Source organism: Rousettus aegyptiacus, unplaced genomic scaffold, assembly GCF_014176215.1.
Source record: "Rousettus aegyptiacus isolate mRouAeg1 unplaced genomic scaffold, mRouAeg1.p scaffold_m13_p_2, whole genome shotgun sequence".
Lineage (NCBI taxonomy): Eukaryota > Metazoa > Chordata > Mammalia > Chiroptera > Pteropodidae > Rousettus > Rousettus aegyptiacus.
In genome coordinates this window covers 127,278,024-127,300,287 of record NW_023416295.1, presented here as the reverse complement: position 1 = coordinate 127,300,287, position 22,264 = coordinate 127,278,024, and the positions used below count along the sequence as shown (strand labels likewise).

The 22,264-nt window shown below is 34.2% G+C and overlaps 2 protein-coding genes across 2 annotated transcripts; one reads left to right on the top strand and one right to left on the bottom strand.

Annotated features, from left to right (window-relative positions):
- Positions 1-12,815: 12,815 nt before the first annotated feature.
- LOC107508013 (olfactory receptor 9K2) lies at positions 12,816-13,763 on the bottom strand. The gene has a single exon (XM_016139494.2). It carries the CDS (start codon positions 13,731-13,733, stop codon positions 12,816-12,818), a length of 918 nt encoding a protein of 305 aa, XP_015994980.2. The 5' UTR covers positions 13,734-13,763.
- Positions 13,764-20,047: 6,284 nt separating this feature from the next.
- LOC107508014 (olfactory receptor 12-like) lies at positions 20,048-20,983 on the top strand. The gene has a single exon (XM_016139495.2). The coding sequence runs from the start codon at positions 20,048-20,050 to the stop codon at positions 20,981-20,983; it is 936 nt and encodes a 311-aa protein (XP_015994981.2).
- Positions 20,984-22,264: the final 1,281 nt, after the last annotated feature.

Sequence of the window (22,264 nt, the reverse complement as noted above, 5' to 3'; positions counted from 1 at the left end):
CACCAAAGGTATTGTAGCTATTTATTTTATACTCCTTGTGGCTATTAATGAAAGTTATTCTCCTGGACATCATAAAAATACTATAAGGAGCTTTTTCAAGGTATTATAATCTTTATATTTCTTCCCATTATTACTGCCTGCCCCCCTTGCCCCACCCCTCACCTGCCCCACCTGAGACATTGTTAATTCTGAATGTCCTGGGTACTGGAGATGTCGTGGACATTAGAGAAACATTCTTCAAGGTGAACCCACTCACTGATTTCAAATAACATTTTATTTCACAGAATTGATTTCTATTGATTTTTATGGCATACTGCTGAACATTCTGTTTATATTTTATTATAGTGTTTAACCAATATTTTGTCTGGTGCTTGTCTTTGGAATTGCTCCTGCACTTACATACAATCAGTGAGAATTGACAATAATGCCAAACTTATTTTTTTAAATAACATATTTTCAAATTTTTATTTCTATAGCATGTTAAATAGTTATTGAATTTTTACTTTGAAACAAGTATTTTATGTGTTATATCAAGAAGAAGAAGCAATAATAAGAAAGAAACAATAAGTAGTCTTCACTATATACATTAAATTGGAAAATTACATATTGAGTGCATCAGATATTGTGGAGTAATCTAAAGCACTGCTAATTGCTGATTTGTTACATATAAAGAACTAAAATGGGAGATAGAAACATGCAAACATTTTTTAACAATCTTTCCCTCAATTTGTATCTTCATTATTTTTTTCCTGTTTTAATTGTTGTAAGGAATATTTAATAATTGTATAGAAGCAAGGCAGTCATCAAAATAGATTGTGATCCAGATTTACTCATCTATACCTCTGAATACTTATTTGATTAATTTTATTGACTACCTGTGTAATATGTTCTGTTCTTATGGTAGGCTCAGGTATAAATAACCTCATTTTTTGGGGAGTTTACAATTTATTGTGGGTCACATCCTTGGACAACTAAAATTTATAAATTTGTATGCCAAAGATAAACATAGAGATTGCAAGGTGGGGCATCTGAGAGCAGGTGGTTGGTAATCAGAAAGTGTCCTTAGGGGTACATGGAAGACATATTTTAAAGGGGATAAAATTGGAGTTAGGGAACTGCTCTATCCATTTATATTATTAATGTGCACTTGAAGTATGTCAATTTAAATGAAAAAAGTCTAATCTGAGAAATTACAGGTGAAACACACAGAACATATTTGATTAGTATGAGGAAAGTATACCAAAGGAGCTATGTCTGACCATTTTTGAACTTGAATGATGTGTGTGGTAATGGTACAGACAGATAAAAAGTAAAGGAGCTCTCAGCAAACTAGGAATACAGGAGAATTCCTTAACTTGACAAAGAATATCTACAACAACAACAAAAAAAACTCTTATAGCTAATATCATATTTAATTGTGAGAAACTAGAAGCTTTCTTGTTAAGGTTAGGAATAAGGTGAGGATGTCTCCCCTCACCACACCTTTCAACAGCCAATTGGAAGTATTAGCTAACTCAATAGACAAGAAAAGGAAATAAAAGTGTCGTGGGCTGGATTATATCTTCGAAAACTCATATGTTGAAGCCCTAACTCCCAGAACTGCAGCTTGTGACTGTATTTAGAGATAGGGCCTTCAAAGAGGTAATTAAAATAAAGCCATTGGTGGGCTCTAGTATAATATGACTGGTGTTTTTATAAGAAGAGGAGATTATGAAACAAAGAGATACCAGGGGTGCCTGTTCACTGTGGGATGTTCATGTGAAGAGGAAGTCAGGCGGTAGCTGTCTGCAAGCCATGGAGAAAAGCCTCAGAGGAAACCAAATCTGTTGGTACCTTCATCTTGGACTTCCAAGCTCCAAAACCATGAGAAAATAAATTTGTTTTTAAGCCATCCAGTCTGTGGTATTTTGTTATGGCAGTCCTAGTAAACTAGTATAAAAAGATATATGGAATGGGAAGGAAGAAATAATATTTGTTCATAGATGACATAATTGTCCGTGTAGAAAATCTGAAAGAATTGACCAAAAAACTCCTGAAACTAATAAGAGATTATGGGAAAGTCATGTGATATGTGCTTAACATATAGAAGTCAGTTTCTTTCTGTGTACCAGCAATTACCAAGTGGAATTTAAAATAAAAAACACAGTTAAGAAGCACATGCATGTAACACATGCACTTTCTTCTTCCGCAAACATTCAAAATTGTTTGTGTCTAAAGAAGAGACTTCAATTTTTGTTTCTTTCCTTTCTTTATAAAGAAATATAAAAATATACAATCCCTTCAAGTATTGTAATGTGATGAGAATTGATCACAGCTAATAATTTTTAACCAGATGGGGCAACTTTATGACAATGAAAATGAACAACTTGCTAGCTTAGTGTGACAACAGGAATGAGTCTCACAAACAAAAAAACTTAGCATCAGAATCCAGACAAAAGAATACATATGGTGTGATGGCATATATATGAAGTTTGGAAAGCAGGCAAAACTGAACTCTAGAACTTAGGGATGTTTCTTTCAGTGATAAAGCTATAAATAAAAGCAAGGAAATGACTTCCCAAAAAAAGACTGTGGTTTCCTTTGTGGAGAAAGGAATAAATGACTAGGAGGGATATGAAGGACATTTCTGGAACAATGGCAGTAAGTAATCTGGTGTTTTCTTTGTAATAAATAGATGAGAAATGAAAAAAAAAACCCAAAACAAACCAATTACGTTTATATTAGTACTCTCCCCAAATAAAATACTCAGGTATAAATCTCACATATTATGTACAAGACCTTTAGGAGGAAAACTATGCCACTCTAATGGTAGAAACCTAAGACCTAAATAAATGGAAAGATATTCTATGTTCATGAGGAAGAAGACTCAATACTATTAAGATGTCGGTTCTCCCTAATGTAATTTATACATTCAATGCCATCCCAGTCAAAATCCCAGCAAGCTGTTTTTGGACATTGGCAAATTTTAGATTCTGAATCAAAAGTTTATATGGAGAGGCAAAAGACCCAGAAGTGCCGTCACAGTATTGAGGAGAAGAACAGAATCAGAAGATTGACACTCTAAAACTTCATGACTGACAGTACAGCCATAGTAAGACAGTGTGGTATTGGTGAAAGAATATAAAAGTAGATTAATGGACTGGAAGAGAGGGACTAGAAATAGAGCCACATAAATATAGTCAACTGATTTTTGACAAAGAAGCAGAGGCAATACAATGGACAAAAGACATTCTTTTCAGCAAAGAGTACTGGAAAAATTCGACATCCACATTCAAAAATGTGAACCTAGATATAAACCTTACTACATTCATACCAATTAACTCAAGTGGATCATAGACCTAAGTGTAAAACAGAAAACTGTAAAACTCCTAGAAGATAACATAGAAGAAATCTAGATGACTGTGGGTATGATGATGCCTTTTTAGGTACAACACCAAAGGCATGATCCATAAAAGACATAATTATTAACTTGGACTTCACTAATATTAAAAATTAAACTTCTTCTCTATGAAAGATACTGTCAAAGAATGAGAAGAAAAGACAGGTCGGGTTCAATATATTCAAAAGACATATCTGATAAGGGATATCCAAAATATGCAGAGAACTCTTATTATTCAACTATAAGAAATCAAACTACCTGATTAATGGACCAAGATCTTAACAGACACCAAAGAAGATATACAGATGGCAAATAAACATACGAAAAGGTGCTCTACAGCATATGTTATCAGGGAATGCAAATTAAAACAACAGTTAGATTCCATTATACATCTACCAGAATGGCCAAAATTCAGAACACTGACAACATTAAATGCTGACGAATATGTGGAGCAACAAGAACTCGTACATATTGCTGATGAGAATTCAAAATAGTACAGCTACTTTAGAAGACAATTTAGCATTTCTTACAAAACTGAACATAGTCTTACTATATAATTGAATAGTTTGGGCATTCACCCAAAGGAGATGAAAGCTTATGTCCAGACAAAATTCTGCACAGAAATGTTTATAGCAGCTTTATTTACAATTGTCAAAATTTGGAAACAACCAAGATGTCCTTCAGTAAGTGAATGGATAAACAAACTGTAGCACATCTGGACAATGGAATGTTATTCAGTGCTAAAAACAAAACAAAGCTATCGGGCTGTAAAAAGACATGGAGACACCTTAAATGCACATTACTAAGTGATAGACTCCAATATGAAAAAACTGCCTATTGTATGATTCCAACTACATGACATTCTGGAAAAGGTAAAACTGTGGAGACAGGAAAAAGAACCCTGGTTGCCAAGGGTTGGGAGGTATAGGAAGAGATAAATAGGCAGAGCACAGAAGATTTTTAGTGCAGTGAAAATACTCTATATGATACCATAATTATGGATGCATGTCATTATATAGTTGTTCAAACCTATAGAATATACAATACCAAGAGTGAACCCCAAGATAAAAATATGGATTTTGGATGATAATAATGTGTCAATGTAAGTTCATCCATTGTAGCAAGTATACCAGTCTGGCGGGGAATGTTTATATTGGGGGAAGCTATACATGTATGGGCGGGCGCAGGGGTATATGGGAAATTTCTGTACCTTCCTCTCAATTTTGCTGTGAATCTTAAACTTTTCTAAAAATTAAAGTCTTCATTAGATACTACTTCACACCTATTAGAATGGCCAAAATCTAAAACACTGACTGTACCAAATCTGGGAGGGATGTGGAGCAAATTGTCCACTATATTTGTGAGTCTTTTTTGATTAATTTGTTCTTTTTATTCCTTAAATTCCACATATAAGTGAAATCATATAGTATTTATCTTTCTCTGTCTGAGTTAAATACCTTTTAGTTCCATCAAAGCAATATCTTTTTCCATCCCCTTTCTTTTCATATGTAGGGATCTTGTTTTCTTTTCGTTTCATCCACTCTATCTTTTGGTCAGAGCACTTAATTCTTTTCCATTTAAGGTACTTTTTGATAGGAATGTCGTTGTTACCACTCTTTACTCCTGTTTTTGATACATGTTTTTTCTTTTTAAAGAAGTCTCTCCAACATTTCCTGTAATACTGGCTTGGTGGTGATAAGTTCCTTTAGCTTATTTTTGTCTGGGAAGCTCTTTATCTGTCCTTCAACTCTAAATGATAGCTTTGCTGAATAAATTATTCTTGGTTGAAGATCCTGGGTCTTCATCACTTCGAATTTTTGCCAAGCCCTTCTGTCTTGCATAGTTTCTTTGAGAAATCAGCTGCTAGTCGTATGGGTTTTCCCTTATAAGTAACTATATGTTTTTCTCTTGCTGCTTTTAATATTCTTTCTTTGTATTTAAACTTGGCATTGTAATTATGATATGTCTTGGTGTGGGCCTCTTTGGATCTCTGATTTTTTGAATTCTCTGAGCTTCGTGGGGTTTTATGTCCATTTCCTTTACCAGGTTAGGCAAGTTTTTCACCATTATTTCTTGAAACAGCTGTTTGGCTACTTGATTTCCTTCAGTTATGCCGAATCAGATGACTATTTGGAGCTCTAATAGTGTCCCATATCCTTTTTAAGTTATTTTTATAGTCTTGATAGCTTATCTCTTGCCATTCTGATTGCGTGTCCTGATTGGCTTTCCTGTTCTCTAGGTAGGGCATTTGATCCTCTTCTTTATTCACTTTGTTTATTCCATTTAATATACTTCTCATCTCAGATAATGTGTTCTTCATTTGAGACTGGTTCCCTTTTATAATTTTCATTTCAATTTTTATCTCTTTGTTGGAGTTCTCTACACTTCTCAAAAGTTCATTGAGCATCTTTATAACCAGTGTTTAGAACTATGTATATATTAGATTACTTGACTCCATCATATCTGGATCTCTGTTGTGTTCTGTCATATGGTTTCTGCTTCTTTGTCTTCCCATTTTGGCTTTCTTTGTCTGTTTCTGTGTACTAAGCAAAGCTCCTAAATCTCCCGGTCTTATTAGTGTGGATTTGTGGACTGTGTCTAGTGGCACAGTCCAGAGAGGGGTTCAACTCTAGGCCAAACTTAGCCCAAGCCTCTACCTCTCCAAGGCCACCTGTTAAGATTCAGCAAGCAATCCACAGATGCTGTGCTTATAGTTGCCTCAAAAGGCCACACCAGAAACCAAGGCCAGCTGCCTCAAGTGTGAATCTAGACGCTGCTCAGCAAGGAGCACCTGACTTGCTCAGGATATACCTGGATGTGGCTCGGGTGGGGCCTGAGTTGGGGTAGGCAGGGTTTCAGGGAATCCTCTGGGTGGAGCGACCTCTGTTATTCAGTTTGATGACATCACAGCTATAGCAGCGTTGTGTCAGGAGCACTGGTAGGGGGAAGGCTCAACAGGGAACAATGGATACTGCCAGCACTTCTGTACCAAGTGAGTCTCGCTTTGGCCCTCACTCCAACAATGTCTCCTATAAGTTCCTGATGCCTGCTGGGGCACTGGTGCTCAGAGCAAGCAGGTCTGTCACCATGAAAATCCACTCATGGACATGGTCCTTTTAAGAGCCAACTGTCACTGCTGCTGCCGCAGCCTCTATCTCACTCAGCCCCTTGGCACCAGGCAGCCCTACATCCTCACCCTGTCCTACCTTTTGCTGTTGCAGGGTGCTTTCTTGGATTTCTCCATACATGTATGGCTTGTTCTAGATCCCAGGTGATTTTTCCTTGTTGCTGCTCCTTGTTTCTGTCACAACTTTGATTTGGTAGCCAGAGGGATGAACAGAGCCTCTATCATCTACACCATTTTTTACTCCTCTCTACACATTTTGAAGGCCACAGAATTGAACAGCTAATTTTAATGTACTGGCTATTAGTCTTTGTGAAAGTGAAAGCAATCAGGTTAATCCAATTTTAAATCTCAGCTTTCATTCTCCAAGGAAAAGGAAAACATATTTTCCATTCACAATCTCATATCGCACCTTAGAAAGCCAATGAAGCCTTTGAGCCTGCAGGTAATTGCATAATTCACTGGTCATAGAACAGTTGGGTCAGTCAGTTCAGCCTGCTAATCCCTTGAGAAATCTTTCATTCTTTTTGCCTTAATTTTACTTTGGAATATGCAAAGCATTTATGTAATTCAAAAGGTATATAAAAAGCTATACCCATAGGTTTCTTATTTCTATCTCTATTCTCACAGTCTGTTTCTACTCACCCTCTTATGTAACTGTTTTCATTTACTTTATCTATCTTTTAAAAAATCTACAAAAGTAGCATGGAAACAATCCAAGTGTCCATCAACAGATGAATGAGTAAAGAAGTGTGGTAGATACATACAATGGACTATTATTCAGTCATAAAAAAAAGAAAGAAATCCTTCCATTTGCACAACATAGGTGAACCTGGGGGATGTTGTGCTAAATTTAATAAGCCAGTCACAGAAAGACAAATACTGCACGAATTCACTTATGTGAGGTATAAACTTGGAGTTTGTAGAAATATGGAGTGCTGTGAGTGCCATGTGGCTGGTGACAGGGCCCAGCCATCAGAGCAGAAAGCCGAAAAGCAGGATGGCAAAGAATTAACAGTTGCTTTTTACTGGCTGCTGCAGTTGCAAAATTAAGACTTGATCTACCCTATGATCCAGCAATCCCTCTACTGGGTATTTACCTCAAAGACTTGAAAACTCATATCTGAAAAGGTATTTGCACACCGATGTTCATAGTGGTCATGACATGGAAGCAACTGAAGTGTCCTATGATAGATGAGTGGCTAAAGAATCTGTGGTACATATATACAATGAAATATTAGCCATAAGAAGAGATGAAATACTGCCATTTGCAACAACATTGATAGACCTTGAAATAATTATAGTAAGCGAAATAAACCAGGCAGAAAAGGTCAAAAATCACATGATATCACTTATATGTGAGCTATAAACCTCAAAACAACAAATGAACAGGACAAACAAACAGAGACTAATGGACATGGGCAATAGACTAGTGGTTACCAGGGTGATGGGTGGAGGGGGGAATAAGTAAAAAATAAAATGTTAAAAAAAATAATAAATAAATGAAACAGAAAAAAATATATAAGAAAGATCCCAAGAAAAAAAAGAAATGGCTTTATTGGTGGTACGTAGAAGACGAATGGGGAGGGGCTTAAGAGAGACTTCTGTCATTCTTTCACTTCATTTATTAATCTACTTAATAAATGATTTTGGTATTCAAAAAAATATTAATCAAGCTCATAGAAGCAGAGAATACTATAGAGATTGCCAGGGTCTGGGGGCTGGAGGAAATGAGAATTTGCTATTCAATAGATATAAAGTTTTAGTTATTCTTGATGAGTAAATTCTAGATATCTGCTATACAACAGAGTGGCTATAGCTAAGGACATGGGATGGTGCATTTCACACTTGGTTAAGAGGGTAGATCTCATGTTGTGTTCTACCTACAAGAGACTCACTTCTGATTAAAAGACACACACAGATGGAAAGTAAAGGAAAAAGACATTTAATGATGGACTTAGAGGGTATTGTGCTGAGAGGAGTAAGTCAGGCAGAGAAAGACTAATGCCATATAATTTCATGTATGTGTGGAATCTAAAGAACAACAAAAAGAAGCTCATAGAAACAGAGAACATTTTGAGGGTTACAAGATGGGAGTGGGGTTGGAGAGTCAGTGAAAAAGGAAGAAGGGATTAAGAAGTACGAATTGGTAGTTACAAAGTAGTCATGAAGATATGTAAAGTATAGCATAAAGAATATGATCAGTAATATTGCAATAACTATGTATGGTGTCAGGGGCATTAGATTTATTGAGGTGATCACTTTGTGAATTATGTCATTTACCTGAAACTAATATAATATGCCAACTATAATTGAAAAATAAAAAATATTAAAATTGCAACCTTCCCCCTCCAAAAAAACACAAAAAAACAAAAAAACAAATGGACACATGGTAAGTGTTGGATTTATTTATTACCTTGACTATGGTGGTTTTATCAGAGGTATTTGCATATGTCCATACTCTTCAAATTGTACACATTGAATATGTACAGTTCTTTGTTTATCAATTTTACTTCAATAAAGCTGTTTTAAAAAACAAAAACAAGAATACTGCAATTTCCCATCAGTTTAAGAATGCATAAACAAAATTTGGTATATGTGTATAATGGAAAATGGAATACTACTGAACAATAAAAGGAATGAATTACTAATACATATAAAAAAAGAATAAATCTCAAAATCATTTTACTCAGTGGAAAAAAACCTAACATACTGTATGCAGTTATATATAATGTATATATATCTGTATCTTGATGTGGTGATGGTTTTATTTTTGTATAAAACTGTCAAAGCTCACAGAATTGTATACTCCAAATGAATAAAATTCATTTTACACCAATTATTCCTCAGAAAGTATTTGAGAAAAAATAATGATCAGAGCTACTTTTTTTGTTCTAAGGACTTGCATTTTAGAACAATTTAGTGACTCAGGTATTTTTTTGGATTGAAGATTTAATTTTAAATCTGTAACTACTCCAGGCAATAGAAGATATTTATTATATACGAATCTAAATGTTAAAAATAGGTCAAAACCTTTTAATATAGTTGTTGTTAGTGTAGTGTCAGTTGAGTGAGGATTCACAACTAAAAATATTATTATTTAAATTAAGAAAACTTTACTGGATTGACTCTTTAATCATCTGTAATTATACATTTAATAAGAAGTCACTAGATGAGTTTGAAGAAGTTCTTTACGTGCATAATGTTTTAGATGAGGGTGTTATTTAGGTACTAACAATGCTGTTTAATTGCCAAATCAAAAAATTAGATAGTATTAAAATGATTTTGTACATGACTTGTATTGCAACTTTTATAAATAGTCTTATGCATATATCATATTTATAGAGTTATGTGTATATATGCACTATGTATATATTTTTGATTAATTTATATTAACATGTTATTATTTTTAAATCTCATCCCTGCTTTCAGAGCTTACTCTGTACAACACATCCATCCTCCCTAAGTTAAAAGTAAAATGAGAAGAGTAAGTTCCTTAATGAATGAGAATAGAATATACCTGAATTTAATTCCTGTAGCAGTGACAACAATTACTTGACATCAGGAAATGAAGGAAAAAAGCCTACATTGGAAAATTGCTATGCATATTCTCTTATGGTGAGGTCTGTCAGTGTCCACCTCAGCCTGAAGATTCTTTTCTGAGTCATTTGGATGACATTAGACATATATTGCTCTAGGAGGTGATTTAATCAGTGACCACCTTGGTGTTTCTCTCAACAGTGTGTGTGTGTGTGTGTGTGTGTGTGTGTGTGTGTGAGAGAGAGAGAGAGAGAGAGAGAGAGAGAGAGATAAAAAATTATTACGTTTGTGTTTATGTGTATTTGTGGTGTCTAGTGGTGGTTGTGGGGGGGTGCAGCACATGGTAGATACAGAACTTTCTTCTCCCTTGACATTCAGCTCATGCGAGGGTCTTTTTCCTTAGTATAATGTAAAATTACTAATATCTGATGGACAAAGATCCTGTGCCTGTGACATAGGTGGGCTGGAATAATAAATTAAGAACCTATTTCATTGAAGGCTTGTTCCATTAAAGGACTCAGAGTCTTTCCTGAAGGATTCTGCATTTTACTTCCAGGAGGGTTAGTGAAATACGTCTCTTTCAACCTTAACATCTTTCTGCTTTATCTCAGGAGACAGACAAGACACCACATTCTTACAGCAACCACTTAACCTAAAAAGCTGCATAAAGGTTTTCTCCCCAGTGAGTTCCCTATTTTCCCCAGTACTCTGTATTTTTAAAATGTGGATGAAAGAGGAGACATGTATAAGAGATGATTCTTAAAGAAAGACATGGGTACAGGGAGAAATAGGTAATAGTATTTAATGATAAGATACTATTTTGCAGCTAATTGGGGCTTTGTTCCTTTTTCATCGTTTTTCAACCTTTTTCATTAGTTCCCAGCAAAAAGAAAGGTAAATACTTAAATAACAAAGTAAGCAGTTTCTTAAGGTCTGTTTATGGAAATTAATACATAGGCGAGCTTGGAAAAGGGGGTATATTTCATGGTAGAGAGTCAAGGAAAAGGGGCAGAGAAAATTGTCTTCCTCTCTCAGACAGAACATGCTATATTATTGAGAGCATGAAGAAAGAACAAATTTGGCAGCCATTAAATATATAGATTTAACAAATTTATGTGTAATTCAACTTTCAAGTATCATTATGAAACCCATTTTACATGAGGAAATTAAAATGCAGAGATATTATGTAACTTGCCCAAAGCTACGTAGGCAAAAATGGAATTCGAAAGTTGAGTAGGACTCCTGAACTTATTTCTTTTCTCTTAAGTTAACAATTAACTGTTTTTACTCATATTTTCTCCCTTATTTTGTGAGGTAGCATTTTCCCAGGTGTAGATGCTCAAACATCAAATGTCATCATTCACTTCTACCTCATTTTCATTTAATCAACATTGGTCAATATTCACCTTAGTGTACCTGCCATTTGAGTGGTAGCTCTTCTCCTCGCTATCTCTAATAAGACTGCCTTTGTTAAAGCCACCATAACCTCTGACTTGGACAGCCACGTAGTTTCAGTGACTAAGATTTTCTCCTTGTGAATATTTATTTTCCACAAAGCTACCAGTGTGATTTTTATAAAATGTCAATTTGAACACGATACTAGCTTTCATAAAAATCCCCAATGCTTATCCCTTGTCTACAGGATAAAGGCATCTTCCTTCGCTTGTAATATACTTCTGCATGATTTCCATGAATTTCCTCATCTCTCACTTCCAGTCTTGTGCATTAAAAAGCACTTATTAAACTTCATGCAGTTAGCCATATAGTTATTTATTTTCCTTTGCACAGAGCGTGTCTGTTCTGTCTTGCTCAATTTTCTTTAAAAATGTGCTTTGAAGATTTTTCTGACCATTAATTTAAGACCATTCACCTCTAAGGGCTCTACTCCTTTTGTGTATGTGTACGAATGTGTGTGTGTATATATATGTTTTTCACTGGTTTTGCCACATGGCATTTTAGTTCTCTATTTAGCTATTTCTCCTTTATTTGATTGTGAGCTTAAGTACAGAAATTATTTATATCTAAGGATTTTCATAGGGCAAAGAGTACATCAAAATTCAGTAAATATTAATTTGATGAATTCTCACAAAGGCATATATAACAAAAAATATATTGTCTTTACTTTTGGTTTATTTTCATTACAGTGTTCTTGTGAAAGGGAAGAATTTTTGAGAATGTTTAACTCGAGCCAGAGAAACCATGAAATAAGTATCACTCATTCAGCCTCTGGACAATAAAGAGTGACTCACATGTTGTCCTTAGGACTCTGTGCACTGCAGAGTATCTGATTCTCACTTATCACTCAAAAAAGATTTCTTCAGTAAATCTGAAATTTTGTTTGGTCTACTTAATTATATAAGATTTTGTTACCACTACCAATTACATACATAACTGTACAACATATGTGACTGACTCAAGAGAAACAATGCATCACAAACAACTTCAAGAGAGAACCAGAAGCAAACCTGGAATATATTTTCCCTAATAACAAATGACATGGCAATCATTCTCTTTACCAAAAATGATGATGAAGTATGAAGTATGAAGTATGAAGAAAGCCATTCCATTCCAAAATTAACAGCCAAGCAAAATATAGTTTAAATGTATTCTAAAGCCCTAAGTACACAGAATTCTAATAAACTCTCTAAAAAAATAAATATTTCTAAAATCAGTGGGTACATTCTTTGAGTCGATGCTTCCCCAAATTGTCATAATGTCTGGGCTTTTCAGTTATATCGTTCTTAAAGTAGAATTAAATACAAATATTTTTCTTCAGAATTTTCTCAGAGCTTTTTTGACATCTTTATTTCTCAGAGAATAAATCAAAGGATTCAGCATGGGAGTGACTAGGGTGTAACACAAGGAGGCCACTTTACTCAGCTCAGGAAATCTGTCGGGAGTGAGGTACATAAAAAAGACAGCACCATACAATACACTCACGACTCCTAGGTGAGAGCTGCAAGTGGAGAAGGCTTTCTTTCGTCCTTCACTGGAGCACATCTTTAGAACTGTGGACACAATATACATGTAAGAAACAATGATAACTATGATGGTAGGCAAAATAATGATGCAGGACAAGAAAAAAGAAATCATTTTATAGATAAAGAGGTCAGAACAGGATAGTCTCTGAAGTGGGCGACTATCACAGTAAAAGTGGTCAATGGCCCGAGAAGAACAAAAGGATAAAGTAAATGTCATGCTGGTTTGAAGAACTGAGCTGATGCAGCCACAAAAATAGGAACCAGCCACCAGCTGAGTGCAGAGACGTGTTGACATCTGGACTGAGTAGAGGAGTGGGTTGCAGATGGCAATGAAGCGGTCATAAGCCATGGCTGCCAGGAGAAATCCCTCAGTCACAATGAAGAGAGCAAAGAGAAAGAGCTGGGTCACACAGCCTGCAAAGGAGATGGACTTGCTCTCAGACCAGAAGTTGATCATGGCCTTGGGGGCAATAACAGACGAGTAGAAGAGGTCAATGAAGGAGAGGTTGCCTAGGAAGAAATACATTGGTGTGTTCAGGCGGGGATCAGTCACAATAATGGCCATCATCCCAACATTCCCTAGAAGGACCATGGCATATACAAGTAGAAAAAGCAGGAAGAGGAGAATGTGGAGCTCTGGGCGGACCTGGAAGCCTATAAGAATGAAGTCAGTCACTTCTGAGAGATTTCTTGTTCCCCTGTCACCCATGGCAGAAACCTGCTGAGAGGCACAAGGCAAAATAAACGAACTCTTGGCTTTTATCCTAATGACAGGAATACTTTCTTATATGTAGAAATAAATTATTTAGGGCTTTATGAATTTTTTTAACAAAAATTTTAATGTCATGGAAAATCAAGAACTTGGATTAGATAACACTAGGCTTCCAAACCTTTTTCTATTAGGCAGTAATAGAGGTTCTTTTGTAATTGTATTTAAATCATAGTTTTGCAGTGAGTTCTACAAGAAAGCACATTTTATTATCTGATTTACTCACATTGTGAATTCCTATTAATATATTTGTAGTTATGAATTATATTTATCTAAAATAGTATTTCATATAATTCAAAATAGGAGTATTACATATAATTTCTATTATAGTGTTTCTAGCTATTATGATAGCCAAATCAGTATTTGATTCATTACATGACAGTAATAGATATTTTTTAAAGTATTTTTATCATATTTGCCTCAATATATTTAGTTTCCATTATTACTATAGCCCTATTTGAAAATAGAATAAAAATATGTAGTATGTTAAAATTAATATCAAAAATCACTGTCTAGATAAAATAAAATTTTCTAAAGTTATTTCCAAATAGATGTGCATTTTCTAAGATCAATGCCAGTCCCCCAATTAAACGGATTTTTATTGCCTCACTATAAATATTTAATTTCCATTAGTACTTGTTTAGTTAAAAATGTCATAACCCACCATTATTTGAAGCATAGAGAAACTGGTGAACATTCTAATTCTTACACTCCAAAGAATGACTTTCAACCAATGCTGCATCAGTTCAAGGGATCTCACTCTTTAGTCAAGGCAATTAAACTTAGGGAAAGTCCTTGAAGTCCTGTACTTATGCTCATGTCTTAAAATAAGGATAATGGGATGATCATGACTATGTAAGGATCATAGCAACCTATATCATCCAGAGCCTATGATCATCTATCTGCTAGAGTATCAACAGCAGATGTTTATGATGTCCTCAGTTATTTTCACTCCTGTGAAACCTTTCTTCAGGATATTTTAGCATTGAGATTTTATTCATCCTCTGTGTTGGATTCCACTGGGAGAGGATAATCATAAAGTCAATTATGGCGACATAAGTGCAGGTTCCAGGGCTGTTGTCCATGAAGACTGCAGTGACCTCAGCTACAGACAAATAGTCTAATAATTGTCCAAATAGAAGGAACTTTCCTTTTCTGGTTGTGTATATCCTTTGGAAACTTTCTCTGGACTTCGTTTTCTTCATTGACAAAATCTTCTGGTAATTATCATAGCATATGTATTGATAGGCATAGAGAAACAGACTTAAAAGTTTGTATTATATGAAAAAAGTGTTAGATAAATGACTATTTTAAATTATGTTTATATTTCCTATGATTTAAAAAAGACAAAAATTCACTCCAAATTATGGTTTATCTGTATTTATGCAGTATATTCATGATATGACAGGTGCCCTCCAAATCACAGACCCAGAGTTTGCTAGTTCTGTGCTTTCCTGTATATAAATACTAAACAATTAGAAAATATAATGGAAGACATGATACCATTCAATAAAATTATTTCTAAAAATAAAAATATTTAAAGAGATCAGGGCCTATATTTAAAAATGCCTTAACTACTGTGTGCCTAAAAGGTACATTAAAACCAGAGACATACTACTCTATTTAATGAGCCTAATATTATAAGGATGTCATTTTTTCTCTTAAGATTTCAATAAGTTATTATAATTCTATTTTTATTAAGTCTCTTTTTTAGTTAAAAATTATTTTTAGATTTTATGTGGGTTTTTTTTTTTTTCAGTGTATAGATAGCAAAATGATATGGAGGCAGAGTTTCTCCTTATTATAATACAGTTAGTGTAGGGAGAGGAAGTTTAGGTATTTTAAACAAGAAAATATTCCTTAAGGTGAATGAATATAGACCTATCAAATTTGGAAAGGCCAGAGGAACTTCTGGTTGACTCTTGTAATGAGCAATATAGGATTAATTCACAAAGAGAGGCTACTATTGGAGGTACAATTTAAAAACATAGTACCGTAATGTGATCAAGGATCAGATAGATGCATAAAAGCAAAAAGATGTCACTACTCCTTGTCCAACCAGTGAGTTTCTGCAGGAACTTGGGGACTGAACAATGCTGCAGATAAAAGCCCACATGCTTCACAGCCTTCCTAACTGGTAAAAAGAATCAAAAGGAATAGAAAGTTGATCCCCTACTCCCTGTGCCCTTTTAAATTTTGTTTGTATGGATCTACTTGGTAGAACAAAATCTGTGTCAATAACCCTAGTAGCAGGAGACATTTTGACTTTCCAACATTTTGAACAAGAAAGCACGTGGGAGGAGCTTGGGTGTCTAATCTAAAAAATGCACCAGAATCCAGTATATTCTTTCACATCCTTAATCTACCCACAATAGCAATATCAATAACAATATGCTAATGCTTATAAATATGTAAGAAACAGTTAACTTCTAACTGTGATAGATGGGACATCAGGAAACCCTCAGTAAATCCAAAGATCGAAATCATTCAGTATACTTTAATAATGGTCAACCTAATATGGAAATTAATAGCAATTAGATAACTAGAAAACTTTAGTTATTGAAAATAAACACTTCCTAAAATCCACAGATAAAAAAGAACTCAAACTAAATTTTTATTTAATTTGAAATAAATTATAATGAATTATGATATATCTAATCTTCTGGGATACCATAAAAGAAGTACTTAGAGGAATATATAAGGATAGAGGGATAAATTAGGATCATTTTGAAATGCATTGGACATGATTGTGGAAAGTCTTGAAAATATTTATGTAAGATTATTTCTCAAAATGTTAATTGAGGAATCTTGATATTTTCTAGAGTAGTGTTCATTACTGTGGGTCAAATCCAGTCGCACTTATTCATTTATGTGTCATCTATGGCTAGTTTCACACTATAATGGCAGAACTGGGAATAGATGAAGAGAGGGAATTTCTTTTTTATTCAGTATGCTTCGTGGGGTGTTTCTGTTTTTGGTTCTAGCACCTAGTGGGCAAACTTCACTGTGGTTCTCACTCTTCGAGAAATTCCCAGGCTCCTAGGATCTTTTTTAAATTTTATTTTATTAAATTTATTGGGGTGGCGTTGATAAAATTATATGGGTTTCAAGTGTACAATTCAATAATACCTCATATGTATATTGCATTGAATGTTCAACACCCAAAGCTAAATTTCCTTCTGTCATCATATGTTTGACTCCCTTTGCCCTTATCTAACTCCCCCTTCGCTTCTTCCCATCTGGTAATCGCTAAACTGTTGTCCATGTCCATGAGTCTCTGTTTGTCTTGTTTGTTGCTTTCAGTTTTATATTCTATGTGAGTGAAACCGTATAGTTCTCAACTTTTCTGTCTGACTTATTTCACTTAGCATGATAATCTCAAGACCCATCCATGTTGTTGCTAATGGCAGTATTTCATCTTCACTTATGGCTGAGTAATATTTCATTGTTTACTGAGTATCTACCCCATCTTTATCTGATCATCTATCAAACATAGGGCACTTAAATTGTTTCCATGTCTTGGTTACTGTGAATAATGCTACAATGAACATCAGGGTGCATATTTTTACAGATAAATACTTTTGAATTTTTGGGTTAAATACCCAGAAGAGAGATTACTGGGTCATATGGTAATGCTATTCTTAACTTTTTGAGGACTCCCCATACTATTTTCCATAGTAGTTGTACAAAGTTAATTTCCTACCAGCAGTTCTGAGGGTTCCTTTTCCCCTACAACAAAGTAACCTTTGTTACTTCAAGATTCCCTCTTTTAAAACAACTCTTCCGTTAACTCTTTAGATTATTCTCTGTATTAATTTTCTTCTGATATAAGCATGATGTATATACAGCAGAGATAAGAAATGAATTTCTAAAAGTAAGGGTCATAATCTATTCAAATTGAAAATCATGAATGTCCCTCTGTGCAAGCCATAAAAGTAAAGAATCAGGTACTTCTCATTCAAATGTGTTTTTTAAACATTATTTTGTTCTGTAAATAGAAGATCAGTTCTCACATTTTCCAGAGAGCCCTTCTAACTTTCTAAAAGTCTGATTAATTTCCTAATTAATAACTATTCTCATTTTTCTTTTTGCATTGTGATACAAAATACATTACTGGTGAGAGATACCTTGGTCCCTGGTTAATATCTTGCAGAGGGAGTATACCCACTGCTCTGGATTCCCTCATCATGAGAGTATTTCTCTCAGGACCCATCCCAGGTCTATTTGTTGGTTTAATCAATGAAAAAGTACAGTAAAATTAGAAAGAGAGCGAGTGAGCTAGAATTTCTGCTAGTACTTCTTCAGCTTAGGAGTGTTGAGTCATGATCTGAACAGTGAGGAACCAGCAATCCCTGTTACAGAAAAGCTTCCTGTTAAACTAAGGTTCGCTTTTCATACTTTGTTTCTTCATGAATGTACTCAATTTCACATACAGTTGAGGGTTTATTAAGATAAGAAGTAGTATCATTCTTGAGAATATCTCATATTTAACTCATTTATTTTCAACACTCTTTTCTTTTAGATAGTATTAGTTACATTTTTTTCCAGTTTTTCTGTTGAAACCAGAAATTTGTTTATGTAAATTGTGAATTTTGGGAAAGCATGCATTTTTGTAGTTGATAGGCTCTACTAGAGCTTATTTTGGCCATTCTTCTGCCTTCTAAAATTAATCAGTTAATGTTGCTGTTTACCTTAATTTTTTCAAAAACAAGATATTGAACTAGACCAAGTTGATTCTAGTGTACTTTCATAATCTCAGCCTGTTTTAAAAGAATGTCAAAATTAGTATGGTCATAATAATGACAATCACAGAAATAACTAGACATTTTATAGTTTATGTCACATATAATTTTATTATAATTATGCAATTTCTATATAAATTTACATATATAATTAACTTTTATAATTATAAAATTATAAAAAATTTTCATAAATTTATTACTTGTTAGTTTTCTTTTACATTGTGTGATAGATTATTGAATAGTAAACCACTGTGCTGCTCAATCTCATGACCATAATAAATAAGCCTCAAGTTTTTTTCTCAATTTCCCTATTTATTAAATTAGAAAAAAATTTTTCTCTTTTTCAGATGTATGTTAAGGATATTTTATAGTCATAATAGTATAAGTCCAAATAAATATAATGCAGCCTTGTTTAAATACATATTTCTTCCCTTTTCTTCACTTGTAGCTATTTTTAAATTGTCCTGTGTGCCTTCTGTCCTTCATATGCACAGATATCTGTATTTCTGAAAAGAGGAAAATCTCTGCCCAATATCTTAGAATTCTCCACTTGCATTCTAATCTGCAAAATCCAAAGAAAACTAAAGAAGGAAGGAAAGGAGAGAGGGAGAGAGGGAAAGAGTGAGGAAAGGAGAAAATTAATCTTTGTCAATGAGATTATACTGTTTATTCTCTCTGCTCTCATCATCATCACCTCCACAACTGTCATTCTGGTTTCCTATGCTTATATACCCTCTACTGTCCAGAAGGTCCCCACGACCCACGGCAGGAGTAAGACCTTCTTCACCTGTGGCTCCCATAGAGCGGTGGTGAGTTTATCATTGTGTTTAGAAAACATAAGCAAGAATTACTTCTGTTTTTAGCAGATGGACTGCGCCACTGAAAGTATATTTCACTATAGGGACAAAAGTAATGGAAGAAATAAGAATATGAGGTTAATGTGTAAAAGGATGATGCTTTTGACAGGATCTGAAGTCTTTCTTCTAATAAAAGAAAGATAGGTACAGTCTTTGTGTATTGTTTTTCTATAGTGGGTAAACTAACCATTAAAAAAATAAAATAAGACCATTAATTGGACAAATTTTTTGCTCCAAATATAACCTTAAGTGGATATTAATATCTCTGAGAAGATTCTTCCACTAAAGGAGGCAACTCTCAATGGCAGTAAACTGATAATAAAACCAAAAAGAAAAAAAAAGATCTTGTTTCCAGATATTTTCCTAGAATCCTCATTTCCCCAAAGCATACTTAGAGGACAAATCTGCATCATTTTGCAAATAAGTATATCTAAAAAGGCTAACCAGTCAGATTGAACTCTTTACTAGAAAGGCTTTTTAAAAGTAGTAATTCATTCTTTATGTTCATTGGTGTTCTGTAAATATTGGGATCAATATGATATGAAACAATTTTTCCATGTTGGTTCTTAGTTATTTTTACTAAAACAAGTATTTTAGCCACTCTAGTCACTTCTTTCATTTTTTTTCTCTCTTCGTTTCCACCTGTATCTCAGCTATGAAGAATGAGCTTAATAGAAATTACTCAGAAGTGACTGAGTTTATTCTGCTAGGGTTCAGAACCCCTCCAAAGCTGCAGATCCTCTTATTCCTAGTATTTTTGCTGATCTACATGGTTACTGTGGTGGGAAATATCAGCATGATAATTGTCATTAAGATGGACTCCAGACTTCAAACGCCAATGTATTTCTTCCTTAGAAACTTGGCCTGTTTAGATCTCTGCTACTCCACAGTCATTTCTCTCAAAACTTTAGCCAACTTCTTGACTAATGAAAAGAAAATTTCTTACAATGGCTGTGCAACCCAATTTTTCTTCTTTGCCTTGTTTGTCACAACCGAAGGTTTTCTTCTCGCTGTCATGGCATACGATCGATTCTCCGCCATTTGCTCCCCTCTCCTTTACCCTGTGCACATGTGCCAGAAAGTCTGTGTTTGGTTGGTAACTGGATCCTATATCTGTGGAAGCATCAACTCCATAGTCCAAACGAGTTCCACCTTCAGTTTGCATTTCTGTGGAGAAAACAGGTTGGATCACTTTTTCTGTGATGTCCCAGCCCTTATCAACATTGCATGTGATGACACCTATGTAAATGAGATCGTATTGTTTTTTCTCTCTGCTCTCATCATCATCACCACTACAACTGTCATTCTGGTTTCCTATGCTTATATTCTCTCCACTGTCCTGAAGATCCCTGCAACCCATGGCAGGAGTAAGACCTTTTCCACCTGTGGTTCCCATATAGCAGTGGTGAGTTTATTCTATGGGACTGTGTTCTTCATGTATGCCCAACCTGGGGCCATCTCCTCACCAGAGCAAAACAAAATCGTAGCTGTGTTCTACACGCTTGTAATACCAATGTTAAACCCTCTAATATATAGTATGAGAAACAGAGATGTGAAAGATGCTATGAAAAGGATATTATGCAGGAAGTGATTCACTGATATTTGTAAAACTATTGTATAGTGGACAAATTTTGTTTTCTAAGGGTCCTAGTTATCTTAGTTCTTGTAAAATTATATCAAAGATATTTTTATATATGGCAACAAATATTTTTCTGTTTTACAAAATAATACTTCTAACAATATAGGTCTATACATCGTTATTTTATCTCCTTAGAATATATAAAAATGTTCTCAATTTATGATGTAATAATCTTTGATTTCAGTTTTATTTTGATTAAGAAAATATTCAGAGTAGTTATTCTGAATAATTAAAATAATATCATTTCATGTGAACTATTCTTTAACTTTTTGTTCTGCAAAGCAACTAAACTGATATTTAGTTGAAAAAGATGATAGCCCCATTGTGTAGGTGGCAAAACGGAATGGTAATGGTTACATAGAACCTTTTTCGGTAAAAGGCCTTTTCTTTTACAAAGATCTAGGTTTGTATTCTGAGGAGTATCATCCTTAGATTTACTACTCCTACAGAAAGGGAACCCACAAAGTATTATTTGAGAAGCAATTCTTCACATGGACAATGTGTGTCAATAACATTCTACTAATTTTTGTTTTTCCATTTTCTTCTCAATATAAAATGATCTTTTATAATAATGAATGATGATACACAAAAGACAGTACCATATGCCATATATAATTTTGATCACCATTTTCAAATGAGGAAATTGAGGTACTGGGAGACTAATTAACGTGGGTATAAAGTACTCATATATTTCTCTAATTCTCAAATCAGACTTATAGTGAAGGTAACATGTATTAAATGCATAATTTAAATTCGTTTGTTTTATGAGTATAGAAATTATACCTCAGGAATTAAATAATGTGCTCATTTTTACATTGCTAATAACAACTAGGGCCAGAGCTGGAACACAGAAATTTCTGACTCCAAAGCTGTAGAGGTAAAGATTCTGTGGCAGTGGCTCAGAGAAAGTTTATCCTCTATAGCTTTGAATATTGTAAAGCGATTTGTTAACTTAAATGTATTAATAACTTTATTCGACTCTCTCTAATATCATTAGCTTTTGCTTTCTGATATAAACTGATTATGTTAAATTATTGTTTGTGTTTCTTTGGTAATTGTCTCATAGTTTTTGATTTGTGGTATTATATAATATATGCCATTTAGTTACATATTTTATTAATATAGATACATTTCTTTATTATATTTATAACTTTATTATCCTTAATTCTTGTTTACTTAATATTGGTGTGGCACTTGGCTTATTTAAAAATACTTATCTGGTATATCTTATTA